At 37.2% G+C, this 16,719-nt stretch overlaps 1 protein-coding gene and 1 pseudogene across 8 annotated transcripts in view; both read right to left on the bottom strand.

Moving 5' to 3' along the window:
• The window catches only part of LOC133228258 (replication protein A 32 kDa subunit-like), a 51,702-nt pseudogene extending 37,766 nt beyond the window's left edge, over positions 1 to 13,936 (bottom strand).
• Positions 1 to 16,719, bottom strand: part of RABGAP1L (RAB GTPase activating protein 1 like) — a 741,235-nt gene that overhangs the window by 79,516 nt on the left and 645,000 nt on the right. For 2 of the 8 annotated variants that reach the window (XM_061381709.1, XM_061381707.1), the window contains exon 2: positions 15,205 to 15,941. The exons of 4 other annotated variants lie outside the window; for them this stretch is intronic. In XM_061381709.1, coding sequence (XP_061237693.1) covers positions 15,205 to 15,315 — 111 coding nt within the window. In that variant the 5' untranslated portion in view covers positions 15,316 to 15,941. The remainder of the gene's footprint in view (positions 1 to 15,204; positions 15,942 to 16,719) is intronic. 2 more of the 8 variants (XM_061381710.1, XM_061381708.1) reach the window with 1 other exon arrangement.

The following is a 16,719-nucleotide window of genomic DNA, read 5'->3' as shown; positions in this document are numbered from 1 at the left end:
TTGATCTGAAATGGTTAACCCAAGACTCTCACTCTAAAGATGAGAAAATTCAGAAGCAGAAAGGTCAAATGCATTGCCACGTTTAAATCATTAGCTTAGTGTTTCTGACAAGTGCCATAAAATTGAGATCTTCCCTGCTTAAAACCTTGAAACAGCATTCCATCGCCCTGCACATGAAGTCCAGTTTCCTTAACATGGCTATTAAAGGCCACTCTCTTCTCTAGACTAACTTTGAGCCAATCTTTGCTTCCCTCACCCAGCACTCTCTGCTCCGTTTCTTTAAGTTTTCCTGCTCACTCCTGAAACTTAGGATACACTTGCTGCTCGTGCTGGAACACCAGACCCCTTCCCCTCATTCTCTTCAGATGGTTAAAACCTCCTTGTCCCTCAGGTCCCTGATACCCAACTTAGATCACTTCTCCCTCTGTGTTCCCGCAGAGCCTAGTCCCTCTGATTTGGACTAGATCTCCCTAAAAATTCCCTTAGGACTCAGGTCTTCCCCTCTCTTCATAAAATTCATAACGTTTTTTGATAACTGTTTAACATCTATTTTGCCTATTAGACTGTAAATCCCATGGAGGTAGGAACCCCGTTTTACCTGGCTCTCTTCTGTAAGCTTAGCACTAACTCCACTAGTATTACTGGGTGCAAAGGACATAGTTAATAAAAATTTAATTTTATTAATACTAAGACTTAAGTTAGCTTTTAATAACTAAAGATATCTATAAAATGCTATTAACATGCTATACTACACACAATTCTTCTGGATTTGAATCCCACATATTACTCTTTGCCCTACTATGCTTCATGGACACACTGTTTCAGCTAGACTTTTCTGGGTCCTGAGTCTGTCAACCAAAAGACTAGCTATCCACGCTGGGCCCTCTATACATTTGATATTTTTGGCTGCCTTTGTATAATTAAGTATCCTTCATTTAAGATAATTTTTAGTATAAGCCATCTTTGTACCTGTCCAATCTTCTTCTCAAGTGCCAGTTTCTGGACTATCAAAGTTTTTTTTTTTTTTTTTCCCATTACAACAATAAGTTCACAGATGTATTTGAATAAATAGACTGAAAAGTGAGATTCAAGTAAGACGGCAGCAGTTCCACATTCAAACAACAACTTTCTTGTTAGCATATGCTTTTTCCACAGTTAGGGAAATTCAAAACAGACAAAACTATTAACTGCTTTACTTATTCATTGTAAGCATGCTTGCTACAGGAAGAACCTTTGCATGTATAGAACTCAAACATGGAGCTTTTAGAATTTAAGTAAGCATGTTTACCTTAATATCCACATTACCCGAAAGATAGTAAATAACAACAGGGCTGATCACTGTTAGAGCAATCATTCACCTTCAAGAAATTAAAGAAACTCTAATTATAGATTTAACGTCTAACTTACCATCTTCCTTAGAAACTGTTTGGGTGTAGAAAAGTTCAGGATTCTGATAATCAAAGGGATATATAATCTCAAGATTATACAATAACATATAATAATTATAAGTATAGTATTATACTTATAGTATAATAACTAATGAGTGAGAAAAAAGCATAATGCCATGTATTTTGTTTTGAATGCAAATAAAACATTTTATCTTTTTTTTTTTAATGCCATGCATTTTCAATAATAATTAAGAACACTGTCCCAGAGCAAGGGAGCCTGTGTTCAAATTCTGACTTTGCTACTTTCCTGCAGTGTATCCTTGAGTTATCTTCTGAACCCCTGCTTCAGCTTGACCATCTGTAAAATAAGCCTACAGTTTTGTTGTGAAGGTTAAATGACTTAAAAAAAATAATGAGTTAATTGAATTAAATAAAGTTTTAAAATAATGTGATTCTTTTTATTGAATCATTTTATCACTATTAAGATGAAACTCAGGATATATGTATACCTATGGCTGATTCATATTGAGGTTTGACAGAAAACAAAACTCTGTAAAGCAATTATCCTTCAATTAAAAATAAATAGATAATAAAAGAAGATGAAATATAATACTATAGAACTTGTTATAATACTATAGAACTTGTGGACCCTGAGCCTTACGTTCCTTATTATGTCAATCCCTTTCATCTTAATTTGTGAGTCTACTAATTTTCTATTCTTACTCTAAGTCTCCTAACATGAAATCAGTGCATAGTCAAGAAAGGAAATTAATTCCTTCCCCTTGTAGGGGTACTGAAGATACGTACCTTACTGTCCTATGAAAAATTCTCTAAAGCTGGGGAAGACCGAGGATCTATGCAAGCAGCTGGGCTATAGAGGTGCTTAGAAAAAGGTGGATCAGTCCAACGTCAGCAGTGCTGTGGTCACCCTGTCAAATGTCACACTTATTCTGCACAGCTGGGCCCTGGCTCCTGCAGCCAGAAGCAAGCTGAATCCTACGGGTTTGGTCTAAATAGGTCACTGGTGAGTGAAATTGTTCAGCATGAATTCATAGTCATTTTATATCATGTTCAACATATAAAAAAACTTCTATATAGTTTGAAAGCTTGAGTAGGCTGAATGCCTTCATTTCACTCCAGATGGAATTAGTACCTTTATTTTACATAGTTCTTATTTCTGTTTTCCCCTTGAAGATTGCTTAGGGGAGGCGTGGTAATTTACTGTAGGATATCAATATCACTTCAAATTTGTATACCCTTTAAATATTTTCAGTGTTCTTAATTCTGGAAAGTTCACAGGACAGTTTCTCTTATTTCTAATTAACAGAAATGAATAGTTTTCGCTCAGTTATTCCAATTATTTATTTGCCTAATTTTGTAGAATATCTACCATGTTTTGACCTGGTAGGGTTTTAAAAAACTCCTTGTGTCTTGGCAAGTTTCTGTTAACAAATGATCTCTTTTCTCCCCTGGGTCCAGTCTCAACCTTCTTGCATCAAATGCAGTGTGCTAAGTTCCATTTCCATCAATGATTATAAAGAGTACTCACTTCCTGAAGAAAGTGTAGGAGAAAAAGGAACTCGTGAGTCCAGCCAACTCTGTCATGGCCATCTTGGTTAGAGACAAAATATATTCTGATGTTCTCCAGTCTTCTCTCATATCCTCTCTGCACCCTTCCATCATTGGAAAGGCTGGTCCTTGAAAACATTACATCCAAGAGCAAGAGTCTTGAGTGCTAAGCTATCCCTTGTTTTTCATATCTTCTTTGAAGAGTTCAAGTCAATGACAAATTAGAGTACACATTTACAGATGACATTAATCCTTTAAACAGAAGATATATTTCCTGTCTCTTTAATAAGAAGAAAGCTCAACAGCCTACACCCAAGAGAGAAAGCAATTTGCACCTTTTAGGCAGGAGCAATAAAAATGATCATTTCACATGAAGAAGTCAAATTAATGCAAGTGTGACTGTTAGGTTAGAGGGTACTTCAGAGCTTTTGGGCTTCTAACCAAAAGTCACCTTTTAACAATTAAGCAATTTTGCTGATTGCAGCATTTATCACATACTGCATGAGTTTTACCACTATCTTGGGATATGTTGAATCCCAAAACACCAAAATTATTGTCACAATCTACCAGTTTGGAGTTCTCCAACAGATAGTTCAGTAAATGTACCTAGGACCTTCCTCCTCTTCCCCTCATAATTCTTAGGATCTAATCAAGGAGGGGAAAATTATTTGAAGGTACTTTAATGTACTTGTGAAGCACGCACTGGCAGGACACATGCATTTAAAGAGAACAACAGTGACTCGGAGATGATGTTCTCAAATCCTGTTTTCAAAGAACAGCCTGGAAAGGATCTGCCACAAACTGTTTCAATGGACCCTACAAAACGAAGACCTGGTTACTAAAACTACTAGGATTATTCCATAAGAGATCTCCTGAGTATGAACAGTGCACTCCAGCTTTCTGAAACTTAGCAGACATTTTGCATGGCTGATAATTGCTGAGATCCTAATTAGAGAAGTACCTGCCAATGAAATGTCATAAACAGGACAAACAGTACATGCAATCAGGATCTACTTAAAGGTTTGTAGTAAGGTGTTGGAGAAGACTCTTGAGAGTCCCTTGGACTGCAAGGAGATCAAACCAGTCAATCATAAAAGAAATCAGTCCTGAATATTCATTGGAAGGACTGATGCTGCAGCTCCAATACTTTGATCACCTGATGTGAAGAGCCAACTCACTAGAAAAGACCCTGATGCTGGGAAAGATTGAAGGTAGGAGGAAAAGGGGACGACAGAGGATGAGATGGTTGGATGGCACCACCTTCTCAATGGATATAAGTTTGAACAAGCTCTGGGAGAGTGAAGGACAGGGAAGCCTGGCATGCTGCAGTCCACGGGGTCGCAGAGAGTCAGAAACGACTGAGAGACTGAAAAACAACAAAGGTCCTTAAAGAAAACAAAAATGGTTCTTTGTCTCTAATAGGCACCTGTATGTTTAAGATAAGGCCTTCACTTTATATGCTTACATTAACAACTCTGCTGTAAATTATCCCTTTTTCTTTTCTTCCTTTCTGGGAGAAATCACAATCTCTTAACAAGTGGTTGTCTTTGGAGATCACTGTCTTTTCTAACCTAATACATATATTGATTCTCTTTCATTGTTTTAAGGACCACAGAAGTTCTCTGGATAGAGAGAATTTCTGAGTGGTAAAATTATTAGTAATTTCTGCCTTTTATTTTTTATTTATTTTTTTTTCCAAATTTTCATGTATAATCAACATTATTTTACTCATTAACGATTAAAAAAAAGGCTAAGTTGTAAGATCTTTAGGGAATAGAGCTATTTGGTATGCTTCTCTTTAAATAAATGATACAAACAGCTATTCTTTCTGTAATATGTATTAATCAACTTCAGTACATCATTTTCCTACTCAAAACCTTCATCTATAGAACTAAAATATCGATCCCTTAGCATTACACACAAAACCCTCCATGACCAACACCTATTTTCTTACCACTTCCTGGCCTTCCTCTCATATTCTCATATTCTAGCTAGATCAAACAGGATAAAATTCCCAGACATGCTATTTCTCCTGTGTGCTTCTCAAAGTGCTCTTCTCTTCACCTGTAACATCTTTCTTCTCCATATAGCCACCTGAAATTTTTCCATTTTTTCTTTAGAATGTTAATCAAAAGTTTTCACCTTTAAAGGGGCACAGATATACACTGCTGGTGGGTGAAACGATACATCTTTGAAGGACAGCAATTTGGCTTATGTATCAAAATTACAAAATGCACATACTTTTCAACCCAGCAATTCCACCCCCAGGAACTGGATATATGGATATTCTAACACTTCTGTGAAATGACATACAAAAGGTTATTTACCACACCAGTTTGTAGTAGCAAAATACTGGGAACAACTCTAAACACACATACATTGGGAGCTGGTTAAACATATTACAGAATTCCATACAGTGAAATACTATGCATCTATCAACTGCATAAGAAATCCTTGATGTACTGGCATAGAAGAATTTCTAACACATATGGAAAAGCAAAGTACAGAACATGAATGGGATGCCAAAATTTCTGTAAAAAGAGAGGGGAGGAACACACACCAATTTGCCTGTATCTGCATAAAATATTTCTGAAAAAGAACACCACTGGGACAACAGGAACAATTTCACTGGACTCTATTTTATACATACTGAAATTTTAAACCATGTGATTATACTACTTATTAAAAAGGTAAAACTGTAAAAGTTTAAAAATCAAAGTGCTAAAAAGTGTTCACATCTTTTGATAGTATCTCTATTTCCCATACTGTCTTTTCCATCAACTCCTTTATTCATTCATTACAACACCGGACTGCAGATATTCTGTGCCAAGTGAAGAGAAATGAAAACAACCTGCAAGGTCCAACTCAGGGAAGCAGATAGAATATTCATTTCAGTGAGGCCCCAGGTACACAATGTGACAGGCACACCAAGGAAAGGCTCTCTTCCAGATTAGACTACTATCTCTTTGAAGATACCGTAAAGGTTAACACAGTGCACTGCCCATAGGAGGTATGCATGTTCAATGAACCACCGAATAAGCTAAAGAAATAAGCAATGCATTATTTTTTTAGACAGTGAAAAACTAATATTTAAGTATTCAACTAGTGTTTGTGTAAAAGTCGCTCAATCGTGTCTGACTCTTTGTCACCCCATGGACTGTAGCCTGCCAGGTTTCTCTGTCCATGGAATTCCCCAAGCAAGAATACTGGAGTGGGTTGCCGTTCCCTTCTCCAGGGGATCTTTCCAACCTGGGGATTGAACCCAAGGTCTCCTGCACTGCAGGCAGATTCTTTACCATCTGAGCTACCAGGGAAGCCCATTCAACTAGACTCTAAACTAATTAATTCTACAATAAATTTTATAAAAATTTAGTATGAAGGTCTAAGGAGAAAAAGATTTTGAAATAACCTTTGCTATCTTATGTGTACAGATATTTATGAAGGTATCCAATCATCTTGAGAGTCCCTTGGACTGCAAGGAGATCAAACCAGTCAATCATTAAAGAAATCAGTCCTAAATATTCCTTGGAAGGACTGATGCTGAAGCTGAAGCTCCAATACTTTGGCTACCTGATGCAAAGAACTAATTCACTGGAAAAGACCCCGATGCTGGGAAAGATTGAGGGCAGGAGAAGGGGAAGACAGAGGACGAGATGGTTGGATGGCATCATTGACTCAATGGACATGAGTTAGGGCAAGCTCCAGGAGTTGGTGATGGACAGGGAAGCCTGGTCCTGCAGTCCACGGGGTTACAAAGAGTTGGACATGACTGAGCGACTGAACTGAATCATTACAAACATTATCCACTGCAGACCATGATTACACATATGCGGTGCTTCTTTTTTCCCCCAATACTATTGATTAAATATGTACAGAGAGCATATAAAGCACCAGGCACAAGGCTGAGCTAGAGATATAGTGGTAAACAAAAACAGACATAGCCCTGTTCTCATGGAGGTTATGGGTTAGTAAGAGACTAGTCAAACAATCACATAAGTTTCACAAGTATTTTTAAGAGCAGGCTCGTTGGAAAAGACCCATAAGCTTGGAAAGATTGAGGGCAGGAGGAGAACAGGGGCGACAGAAGATGAGATGGTTGGGTGGCATCATCGACTCAATGGACGTGAATTTGAGCAAACTCTGGGAGATAGTGAAGGACAGAAAAGCCTGGCATGCTGTAATCCATGGGGTCACAAAGAGTTGGACATGACTGAGCAACTGAACAACAGAGGAGGAGAAGAGAGAAACTGCCAGGCACAGTCAAATTTCTCCGAGGCAGTCATAAGGAAAGGAAAAGTTACCTAAAGCCTTTATGTCTCAGAAAATGTAAGTTAAATGTTATGTTAGTGGGGACTTCCATGGCAGTGCAGTGGTTAAGATGCCGCATTTCCACTGTAGGGGCCATGGACTCGATCCCGTCAGGGAACTAAGATGGCACATGCAGTGCAGGGGGGCCTAAAAAAACAATTTTTTAAAAAAATGTTATGTTAGGAAATTGTGGACAGAATACAATATCCTTGACCTTAGATGGAAAAATATCTATATTTTTCTGAACATCTGATACTAACCTCTGAAATTAAAATTATGAATGTAGGCAATAATCTACTGTAGTATTTGTTAACATATCAAGCTCTGTACCACTTTGGGGCTTTTTCTCAGAGGTTTCCTCTGCCTAAGCCACTCTTTTTTTCCTTATTTTCCCTTGGATGGCATTCAGATCTCAAATGACACCAGTGAGGCACTCACTGATTACCCAACATAAAGCCTCCAATTAAACAATTTAATTACATTATTCCATTTCAAGTCTCTGCATAATACTTATCACTGGCTGACAAGTGTTATTATTAGCTAATATTTGTGTCTTACCTCTCCAAATAATATAAGATTTGCAATTGATATAGGTCTTTCTATTATCTACGTCACACCTAGATTCCCAGGGCCAAAAATACAGCACAGCACACAGGAGTAGATCAATGAATATTTTTTATTAAATATTAAACTGAATGCAAATATGGGTGCTAAAACAGATAAAAAACTAGAATATTATTTTTCAGTCATTGTGGACAAGCTATGATTTTACAAAACAAAAACTTTAGGTATTATATGTTTCATGTCAGTTGCTCCTAAAACACCTCCAAAAAAGATATTTTGAGTTAACTCACAAATCAACCTCACTCCCAGAATCAAGTATAGAAGATAACTTCTCAACTTCTGAAACAGGATTCAATGCAGAAGAGCTCTAACGACTGTCATAGCAACTGGTTCAATCATTTCATATTTAATAGCAAAACAACCTAAGTGAGCTTTAGAAAGTGAATTTATAAAGTCCTGCTAAATGTTAATCTCTTATTTCAAGACTGTGTAAAGGAGAATCAGTTTGGAATTATATTAATCTATACACATACTTCCGGAGAAGGCAATGGCACCCCACTCCAGTACTCTTGCCTGGAAAATCCCATGGACGGAGTGGCCTGGTGGGCTGCAGTCCATGGGGTCGCTAGGAGTCGGATACGACTGAGCGACTTCACTTTATTTTTTCACTTTCATGCATTGGAGAAGGAAACAGCAACCTACTCCAGTGTTCTTGCCTGGAGAATCCCAGGGACGGGGGAGCCTGGTGGGCTGCCGTCTCTGGGGTCGCACAGAGTCGGACACGACTGAAGCGATTTAGCAGCAGCACCATACACATACTTCCCTGGTGGCTCAGAGGTTAAAGCATCTGCCCGCAATGCGGGAGAGACCTGGGTTCGATCCCTGGCTTGGGAAGATCCCCTGGAGAAGGAAATGGCAACCCGCTCCAGTATTCTTGCCTGGAAAATCCCACAGACAGAGGAACCTGGTGGGCTACAGTCCACCAGGGGTAGCAAAGAGTTGACATGACTCAGCGACTTCACTTTCACTTTCACATACACATATACCTCTTACTAGGTCCTGGGTATTCTTAAATGCTTTAATGTATTAACTTCCTATAAGGTGCCTCTAACATACTTTCAATTCACAGATGAGAGAAAGGAAACTCAGAGAGGTCAAGTAACCTGCCCCAAGTAAATGAGCTAATTGGTGAAGAAGTGGGGTTTGACCCAGACACTCTGGCTCCTGGGCTCAACTCTAGACTATGTTACCTCCCCTGTCACTCAGATTCTCTCTGAAGAATGTAGAGTTGTGATTCATGGGTAACAACTTAACTCTGCAAATGACAGAACTATAAATCTGAATGCTGTATGGCGACTATATTCTGTCAAGGGAATGAAATGAAACTTGGGGAAAGAGACAAAATAGATGCAAAGAGACAAGCTCATTAGATGGAAAGAGATAATGGAAAATGTTTGCCACTACTGGCTATGCTGAACTCCTGCTCTTGTGTTTAAAGGAATATCCCCTGGTGCCCACATGATAAATTCTGCTTCTTGTTTAAGACAGCTCAAGATTTTATTACTTGCAACTGTAAGAATCTCAGCTTATATCAAAACTGATAAACCAAATGAGGGAGGAAATGGCTTCCTTGCTAAACTGAAGTTGATGAAGTACTACCAAAATACGTTCATTGAAATAACAATCAGAATGTAAAGTATTCAGATAATAACATTAAAAAATATGGCTTTATTCTAATCAATATTTTTGTATACAGAATGAAGACTGAGAAATAACTACTAATTTCATTGTTTTCTCCATCTCTGGCACAAGGAATTGCTCTGAGTTTTTTCTTTTTAATTTGGCATGTGAGATGAAATTTATATGCCAACCTGGTAAGGAGGAAGTCATTTCAGAAAGCTCCCCCTCATCTCTCAGTTATACAACAGAGAAACTGTAGCTCCCTGAAGACCTCCCTTCTTTACCTGGCGCAGTACTGCTATGTTGGTATGTGTCTGTTAAGAATATTATATCCAGTGCTAATCGAGTATAAACATGTGTTAGTCTGGGTAAAAAGCCTTTGTTAATGGACAAACCACCAAACAACCAAGTCTCTTACAGTGATGCTGTGATCTAGAATTTCTAGATGTGGAACACGATAAAGCCAAAATGGGCCATCTTTTCTCCATTACATGTCTTGATATCCAACTTTCCTATTCAAACTGACATAGTAACACTCTTTCCAGTTTTAATTTTATAAGGTGGAAAGTTTACATGACAGTAATTTACAATTTATCTCAGTCATTTACTCTTCTTGAATAGATCAGCTGGTGCTGCCTCCTAAGTAATTCTACTATACTTATCCACGACAAGAACTGAGCCTTGTGCCTGAGCGAATTTATTTATTTACACTGTTGCTGCCAAAATGTCAAGAAGTCCAGACTCCTGTCAATTCTTTTAACCTGCTGTAATGACCTTTAAAATTTTTTTCCATGGGCAATGTGGCGCCTGTCAATCTGTTACTGCCCATTCCTGCAATAATCGATACATCTACTCAACAGATGGTCTCACCCATATAAATCCCTCCAATTAATGCCACATTGCCTTCTCACCACCCTGAGGCTCAAACCTAAGCTCTTCTACAGCAGGGGTCCCCAGCCTCTGGGATCTAAAGCTTGATCTGAGGTGGAGCTGATGTAATAATAACAGAAATGAAGTACACAGTAAATGCAATGCACTTGAACCACTCCCAAACCATCCCCTACACCCTGTCTCATAAAACCGGTCCCTGGTGCCAGAAAGGTTGGGGACCACTGCTCTATACCATCTTCATGGCAATAGACTTCAAGTTTTCTGTAAGACTGATATCCTGATAGTGACCCCCTACCAAACAAAGCAATTCACTAGGGCAACCCAACTAGTACATTTGTCTACCCCTTGCCTTCTTCCATGGGCCTTCCTAGTGGCTCAGTGGTAAAGAATTGCCTGCCAATGCAGGAGATGTGGGTTCAATCCAAGAGTCAGGAAGATCCCCTGGAGAAGGAAATGGTGACCCACTCCAATATTCTTGCCTGGGAAAACTCATGGACAGAGGAACCTGGCAGGCTATAGTCCACGGGGTCGCAAAGAGTCGGACACAACTTATCAACTAAACAACAACAACGCTTTCTTGCACATCCCTGTGACGCCTCATCTACTCACCATACTTAGCCTTCAGGCTTTCTTCAGGCAGTTACAAGGGGAGACGATTAGAGCTTTCACTGCTAAGTGCTTTCATTTAATCCTTGAAATAACCAAGTAATGTAATGCTACTATATCCCTCATTCAGATGCTTAGAGAAACTAAGTAATTTGCCAGTAAGCAGCAGATGTAAAACTTGAACTGGGAACCTTATAACCTTAAAGCCTCTGAAACAGTTAATCCCTTGGCCTTTGCACAAGCTGTTTTCACCCTGCTCAGAAAGGCCCTACTACTTTCCACTCGCTGGCAAACACCTTATCAGCCTTAAAGCTTCAGTTAATTGCTTCCATCCCCTTTGGAATTCTGCCTCCACTGAATAACTATTCTCCACTTCATTCTATCCTATAACAGTAAATATCATCCCCATAAATATTGATTTTGCTTGTCTCTTTTACTTTATTATGAGATCTTTGGGTAAAGGATATTCTATTCATACCCAGCATATTGCAGTAATCCCAAAATGTTTACAATATTACATACTGGCTAAAGCAACGTTCCCTTTGTTATAGATTAAAAAGTTGAAATAATTCATCAGAACATAAGTTAACATTTAACCTGAAATATTCAAGCTTGACAGAGTATGCATTGGTAATTTTTACTCATGTTTAAACATTAAATCATACATTCTGAATTTAAATACATATTCAAAGCTTCCTTCTGGAATGCATAACAAATGTAACAGATGTGATCTTTTTCCTTTATTTACACTAGTCAGGTATAAAGATAATTAGAAATGGTGGACGTGGAGAGAGGAACTCCAGTGATTCCACTAGGAGACAGAAGGCCCTGACTGAGGAAAACTTTAGAGTCTCTCTCCTTCGGTTGTTATTATTCCTTGTGTGAGCACCTTGCAGTAAGAGGAAGATGAGGAAATGGGTACAATTTTGTCTCAAAATGAAAGAGTTAATTTCAGCCAATGAACAACAAGAGGAAAAGTAAGCTGTTGGATTTAAGGAAAGGCAAGAATACTGTGTCCAATGAGGCAGCTTTCTCAATGCTTCTGAGTCATTTTGATTAGACTGAATTTTCACCTTACATACCAACTTATTTATGCTGTAATTTACAAGTTCTAGGCTTTTGTTTAGCTTATCTTAGCAAATACAGTATTGATCTGCATAACCTTATGTTGTGTATGTATGAATGATCTGGATGATAAGCGAGATTATGCTTGACTTCCTTATCCTTTTTTCTTATCTGTTTTATCAAAAGGGCCTATATAAAGGGATCTGTCATTTTCTTCATTATCATTCATTTTTAAAAAATCAACAGGATGCAGCCATATATATAACAGAGTAGAAAAAAAAAACTGAATACATCACATGTAGCAACAGTAAGTATGGTTTAGTCAAATTTTCTTTCAGTCTTGTGTGTACAATGTCATGAGATGTATTTTTCACTATGTGTCTCCATCAAAGATGTCACAAAAGCCACAGAGTTACTTATGAACAAGAAAAGATTCAGTGTCCACATGAAAACCACTGTACCTAACGGCATTACTACCATTTAAGAAATCAAGATAACTCTCATTATGAAACAAAGTCCAATTACAGAAATATATTAATTAATCCTGTACTAGGAAAGTTTCTAAATACCCTTATAATAGTCAACTTAAACTCAGGGGATTTTATATGTTAGCAAGACTATAATTTGCTTTACAGTGCTGTAATAAATCACATTGAGAAGCAATTTATTTTATACTGTGGAAAATCTGAGTATTTATTTCTTTCATACAATTTTTTAAAGGGTTCATCTCGGACAAAGAAGAAAACTCAATATGGAATCAAAAGCAAATGATAAATATTTTATCTTACCACAATTTTAGTATAACTTTCCCAGACAAACTAAAACCAAACTATCACCTCCAAAAGATGATACCAGTAAATAAACTCTTTCAAATTTCAAACCCAATAAAGAGAACTAAGAATCTCTAGAACGTTCTGTAATTAACATCCTGACATTTATACTATTTAAACGTTCAGTGTATAGAGCTATATTTTGTGTCTTTATCATGCCTCTGAGATTTTCCATGGGCTAAATCCCCTTTGGGGGAGCTGGAATTGCATCAAGGCCTAATATATATCAATATGCAGAATATGGAAGAGTGTTTCCTGGTAAGCACATCAATATTCACTCATTTATTCATTTTCTCTCTTCCTCTCTGTACGTGTATAAGCACACACCCCAGATGTCTTGAATTTATTGAGCACATGTGGCTCCCCATGACCTGGTCACTAGCTACCTCTTCTGAATCTTCTGTCTACACTGGGTTACTTTACATCTTTGTTTTTGTTCTTCTCCCCTTTAGCCTGGAAAATTCCTACACATTTTTGAAGACTCAGGTCAGATCCCTTAAAAGGACCTTGATAGGACCATTAGAAAAAAGCGAAACAGAATTCTGAATTTTTTGGATAAGTGTTCATGATGGATTATTTTTAAATTAATGGCTAAAATGAAGCTTAAAGATTATTCACAACTGTGAATTAACCTATCCTGACTTGGTACATATACATATTTATGGTTAACTAAGGATTGGCAATAATCTCCATATAATATATTTAATTATAAAAATAGAAATTATGTATATTAAACAGGAAAAGAATGTAATAGGCTGGATATTTCTTTACTAATGAACACTTTACAAAGTATATTATGGTTTTGTATTTGTTTTGCTTTTTTGGTCTAGCTGATTCTTTTAAACTGTAGCTATAAAACATTTACGAGAGGAGAAAGTATAATGAATTCCTATGTACTACTTTTCTGTTTCAATTATCAACACCTATTCATTTAGTTTTACCCACATCACCAACCTCTCTATTGGACCACTCTGAATCTTTGCAGACATTAACTATCCTTACCTTATCTTGTTTATCATCATTAACTATCTCCATACATCCCTCTAAATCACTTTAAACACAATCAAAATATTACTTCACACACAAAATTGAGTATTTCCCAATATTACTAACTATCTAATTAGTGGTCAAATTTTCCCTGATTACCTTACAGATTTTATTATGGTGTCATCAGTACACCGAAACAAGGTCCGTATACTGCATCAAGCTGATACTACCCTTAAGTCTTTGAAAATTAACCTATGAATTCCCCTTCCACCTTTTTTTTTTATTATTACAATATATTCTTTGAAGAAATTGCCACATTGCATTAAGGTTCCTATGTCTTAGAGAATTATAGTTTCATACTAGAAAGATGGTGGTTCAATGGTAAAAGAATCCACCTGCAAACCAGGAGACACAGGAGACATGGGTTCGATCCCTGTGTAGGGAGACCCCCGGAGGAGGAAATGGCAACCCACTCCAGTATTTCTGCCTGGGAAATCCTATGGACAGAGGAGCCTGGCGGGCTATAGTCCATGGGGTCACAAGAGTCAGACACAACTTAGTGACAAACAAAAACAACTAGTAAGATAATCGTTATTATACTTGCTCATTCTGTTGCTTATGATGAGTACTACTGAATAGAAGAGGTCACTATGACAACAGTCAGGAAAGTATGTTTAAAAGATATGTATCAATGACTAAGGATGACATCTACAGAGAAGAAACAACAAACATTTGCAAGGACTTTGTTTTTCTATTACACCAGGACATGCAAACTAAGACTCTTGGAGAATAGTTTAAAAAAAAAATTACAAATTTAAATCCTAACTAAAATTATACTTATAATAGTTCCTAGTAATAATGTAAAGACTCCAAAAGTTATTTGATTTTTAGATAGCTCAATTCTTAATGTCTCTATTATGGCCCACTGGTAAAAATGTTCCACTTCAGAAATACTCAATTATATATGTGTAAATGTAGGTATCCCTCTCCTAATAACCATATATGTACATACAAGGCAAACACATGAGAGAATATTATGTTTGGCACTATAAAACTTCTTTCAACCTCACTACATAAGAAACCATTAACCTAAGTTTTACTCCTGGGATACTTGAAAAGTACTACTAAGGTATAACAGTGTTTAGTTTTATAAATAAAACCATGAAAACCTGTAGACCTTGGTGCAGCTGTAACAATGCCAACAGCAATACTTCTTTTTAATTCCCAGGAAGTTATGCCTCAACTGCTACACGAGTACAACTATCATATTAGAAAAGAAATAACAGCCCCAGAGGAATGTGCAAGGCCCCACCTACCATAGACCTGGGCTTGCTGATGGCCACCAGACTAGTGAGGAAGTCTTCGTCGTGCAGCTGGCTGAAAACATGGGCGTCATAGGCTACCATAATGGAGATTTCTTCCATCATCTTGCCAGCTGGTCTTCCCACAGCAGCAGCTGCTGTCCCAGCTCCAGACCAGACTATCCAGGGGAAAATCCTATTGCAGCTTGGTGCCAGTGCACACACCCACCTGAGTTTGAGGGGGTGGAGTGTCAAAAATCCAGAGGAGGGGAAAAAAAAAAGCAGCTGCTATCATAGGCTTGTCTAGCAATTCACCCCCAGTAGAAAACTGAGCGAGGTCTCTTATCTACGGAGGAAGTATATACTATAAACACCTTCTGCATTCTTAACAGAGAAGCTGGAAAATTTAGTTTTTGGAAATCTTCTTTAAACTTCAAAAAAGTCTCCTAACTGGAAATATCCTAGAGCAAAAATGAAAAAAAGGAAACCCAAAACCACAAAAATTGATGTTATGTTCTTGATAATTAGAATTTTTTTTAAGTTTATCTTCTTACTTCAGTATTACTTATATCAAGATTTGTCTTCTTGGAGAAGATGTAGATTTTCTTACTGCTTATTTTTTTCACGTTCACAGAAAATAAATAGATGGCAACATTTAATTTTTCAGAGTTTATCGAATTCTTGGTGTAATTAAAAATTATCTCAAGAAGTGTGAAAAACAAAAAAAGGTTCCTTTTCCCCTCTGAGTATTTCTGTTAAAAACAAAAAGTACCAAAATATAAAAATGAAACAGACTGCACTATCAGTTAATAACCATTTCCTCTTCTCCCACTAAAAAAGCAACAAATATTTTAAACAGAATTCTTGATTTTGAGAGAATTTAGTTTTCCACTGTTATTCTGAAAACAACACAAGGTTGTCATTTCTAAACTGATTATTATTCTCCCATGATAAAAGTTCTCTTTGTCTACTTTTAAGCTTAGAGATTTCTTTTAATTACCCAAATCAGCAGATAGTAATGAACTATTGGTGCCTCAGCTATGAGAAGCGTCTTTTTAAGTAAAGCTGAAGACAGTAAATGAACCTCAATGTGCCCTGATGAAAAATGTGAAAACTGTCCAAATTATCATTACAAGGTTGCCTAAATCACCAGGAAATATAATGTAGGCTAATTCCATGGGGAAAGTATTAAGCAAATAAAAAGGGAGGAGGGCAGATAAAGCCCCTCCCGAAGTTGTTTTGCCAGTATTTCTAATTAAGCTATTATCTTCTCTGCTTTTTCTAGAGTATGACAGTGCAATACTATGAGAAATATTTGTTAGAATCAGAAATCAACTGGGAATGTTTATCTTTAATCAAATACAATGTTCAGTCCTAATTACCCATAGCAGTATTATGTTATTTAGTTTGCTTGTTTTTCAGAAAACAAGACTTGGAATGAAATTTCTAGTGCCTATTTTTCCTTGTCTTTCAAAAGTATTTCCACCTAGATGAATATGATTACTTAAATAGTACCCTGTTCTATTTAAA

The sequence above is a fragment of the Bos javanicus genome, chromosome 16 (genome assembly GCF_032452875.1).
Source record: "Bos javanicus breed banteng chromosome 16, ARS-OSU_banteng_1.0, whole genome shotgun sequence".
NCBI classification, from domain to species: domain Eukaryota; kingdom Metazoa; phylum Chordata; class Mammalia; order Artiodactyla; family Bovidae; genus Bos; species Bos javanicus.
This window is presented reverse-complemented; position numbering and strand designations above follow the sequence as displayed.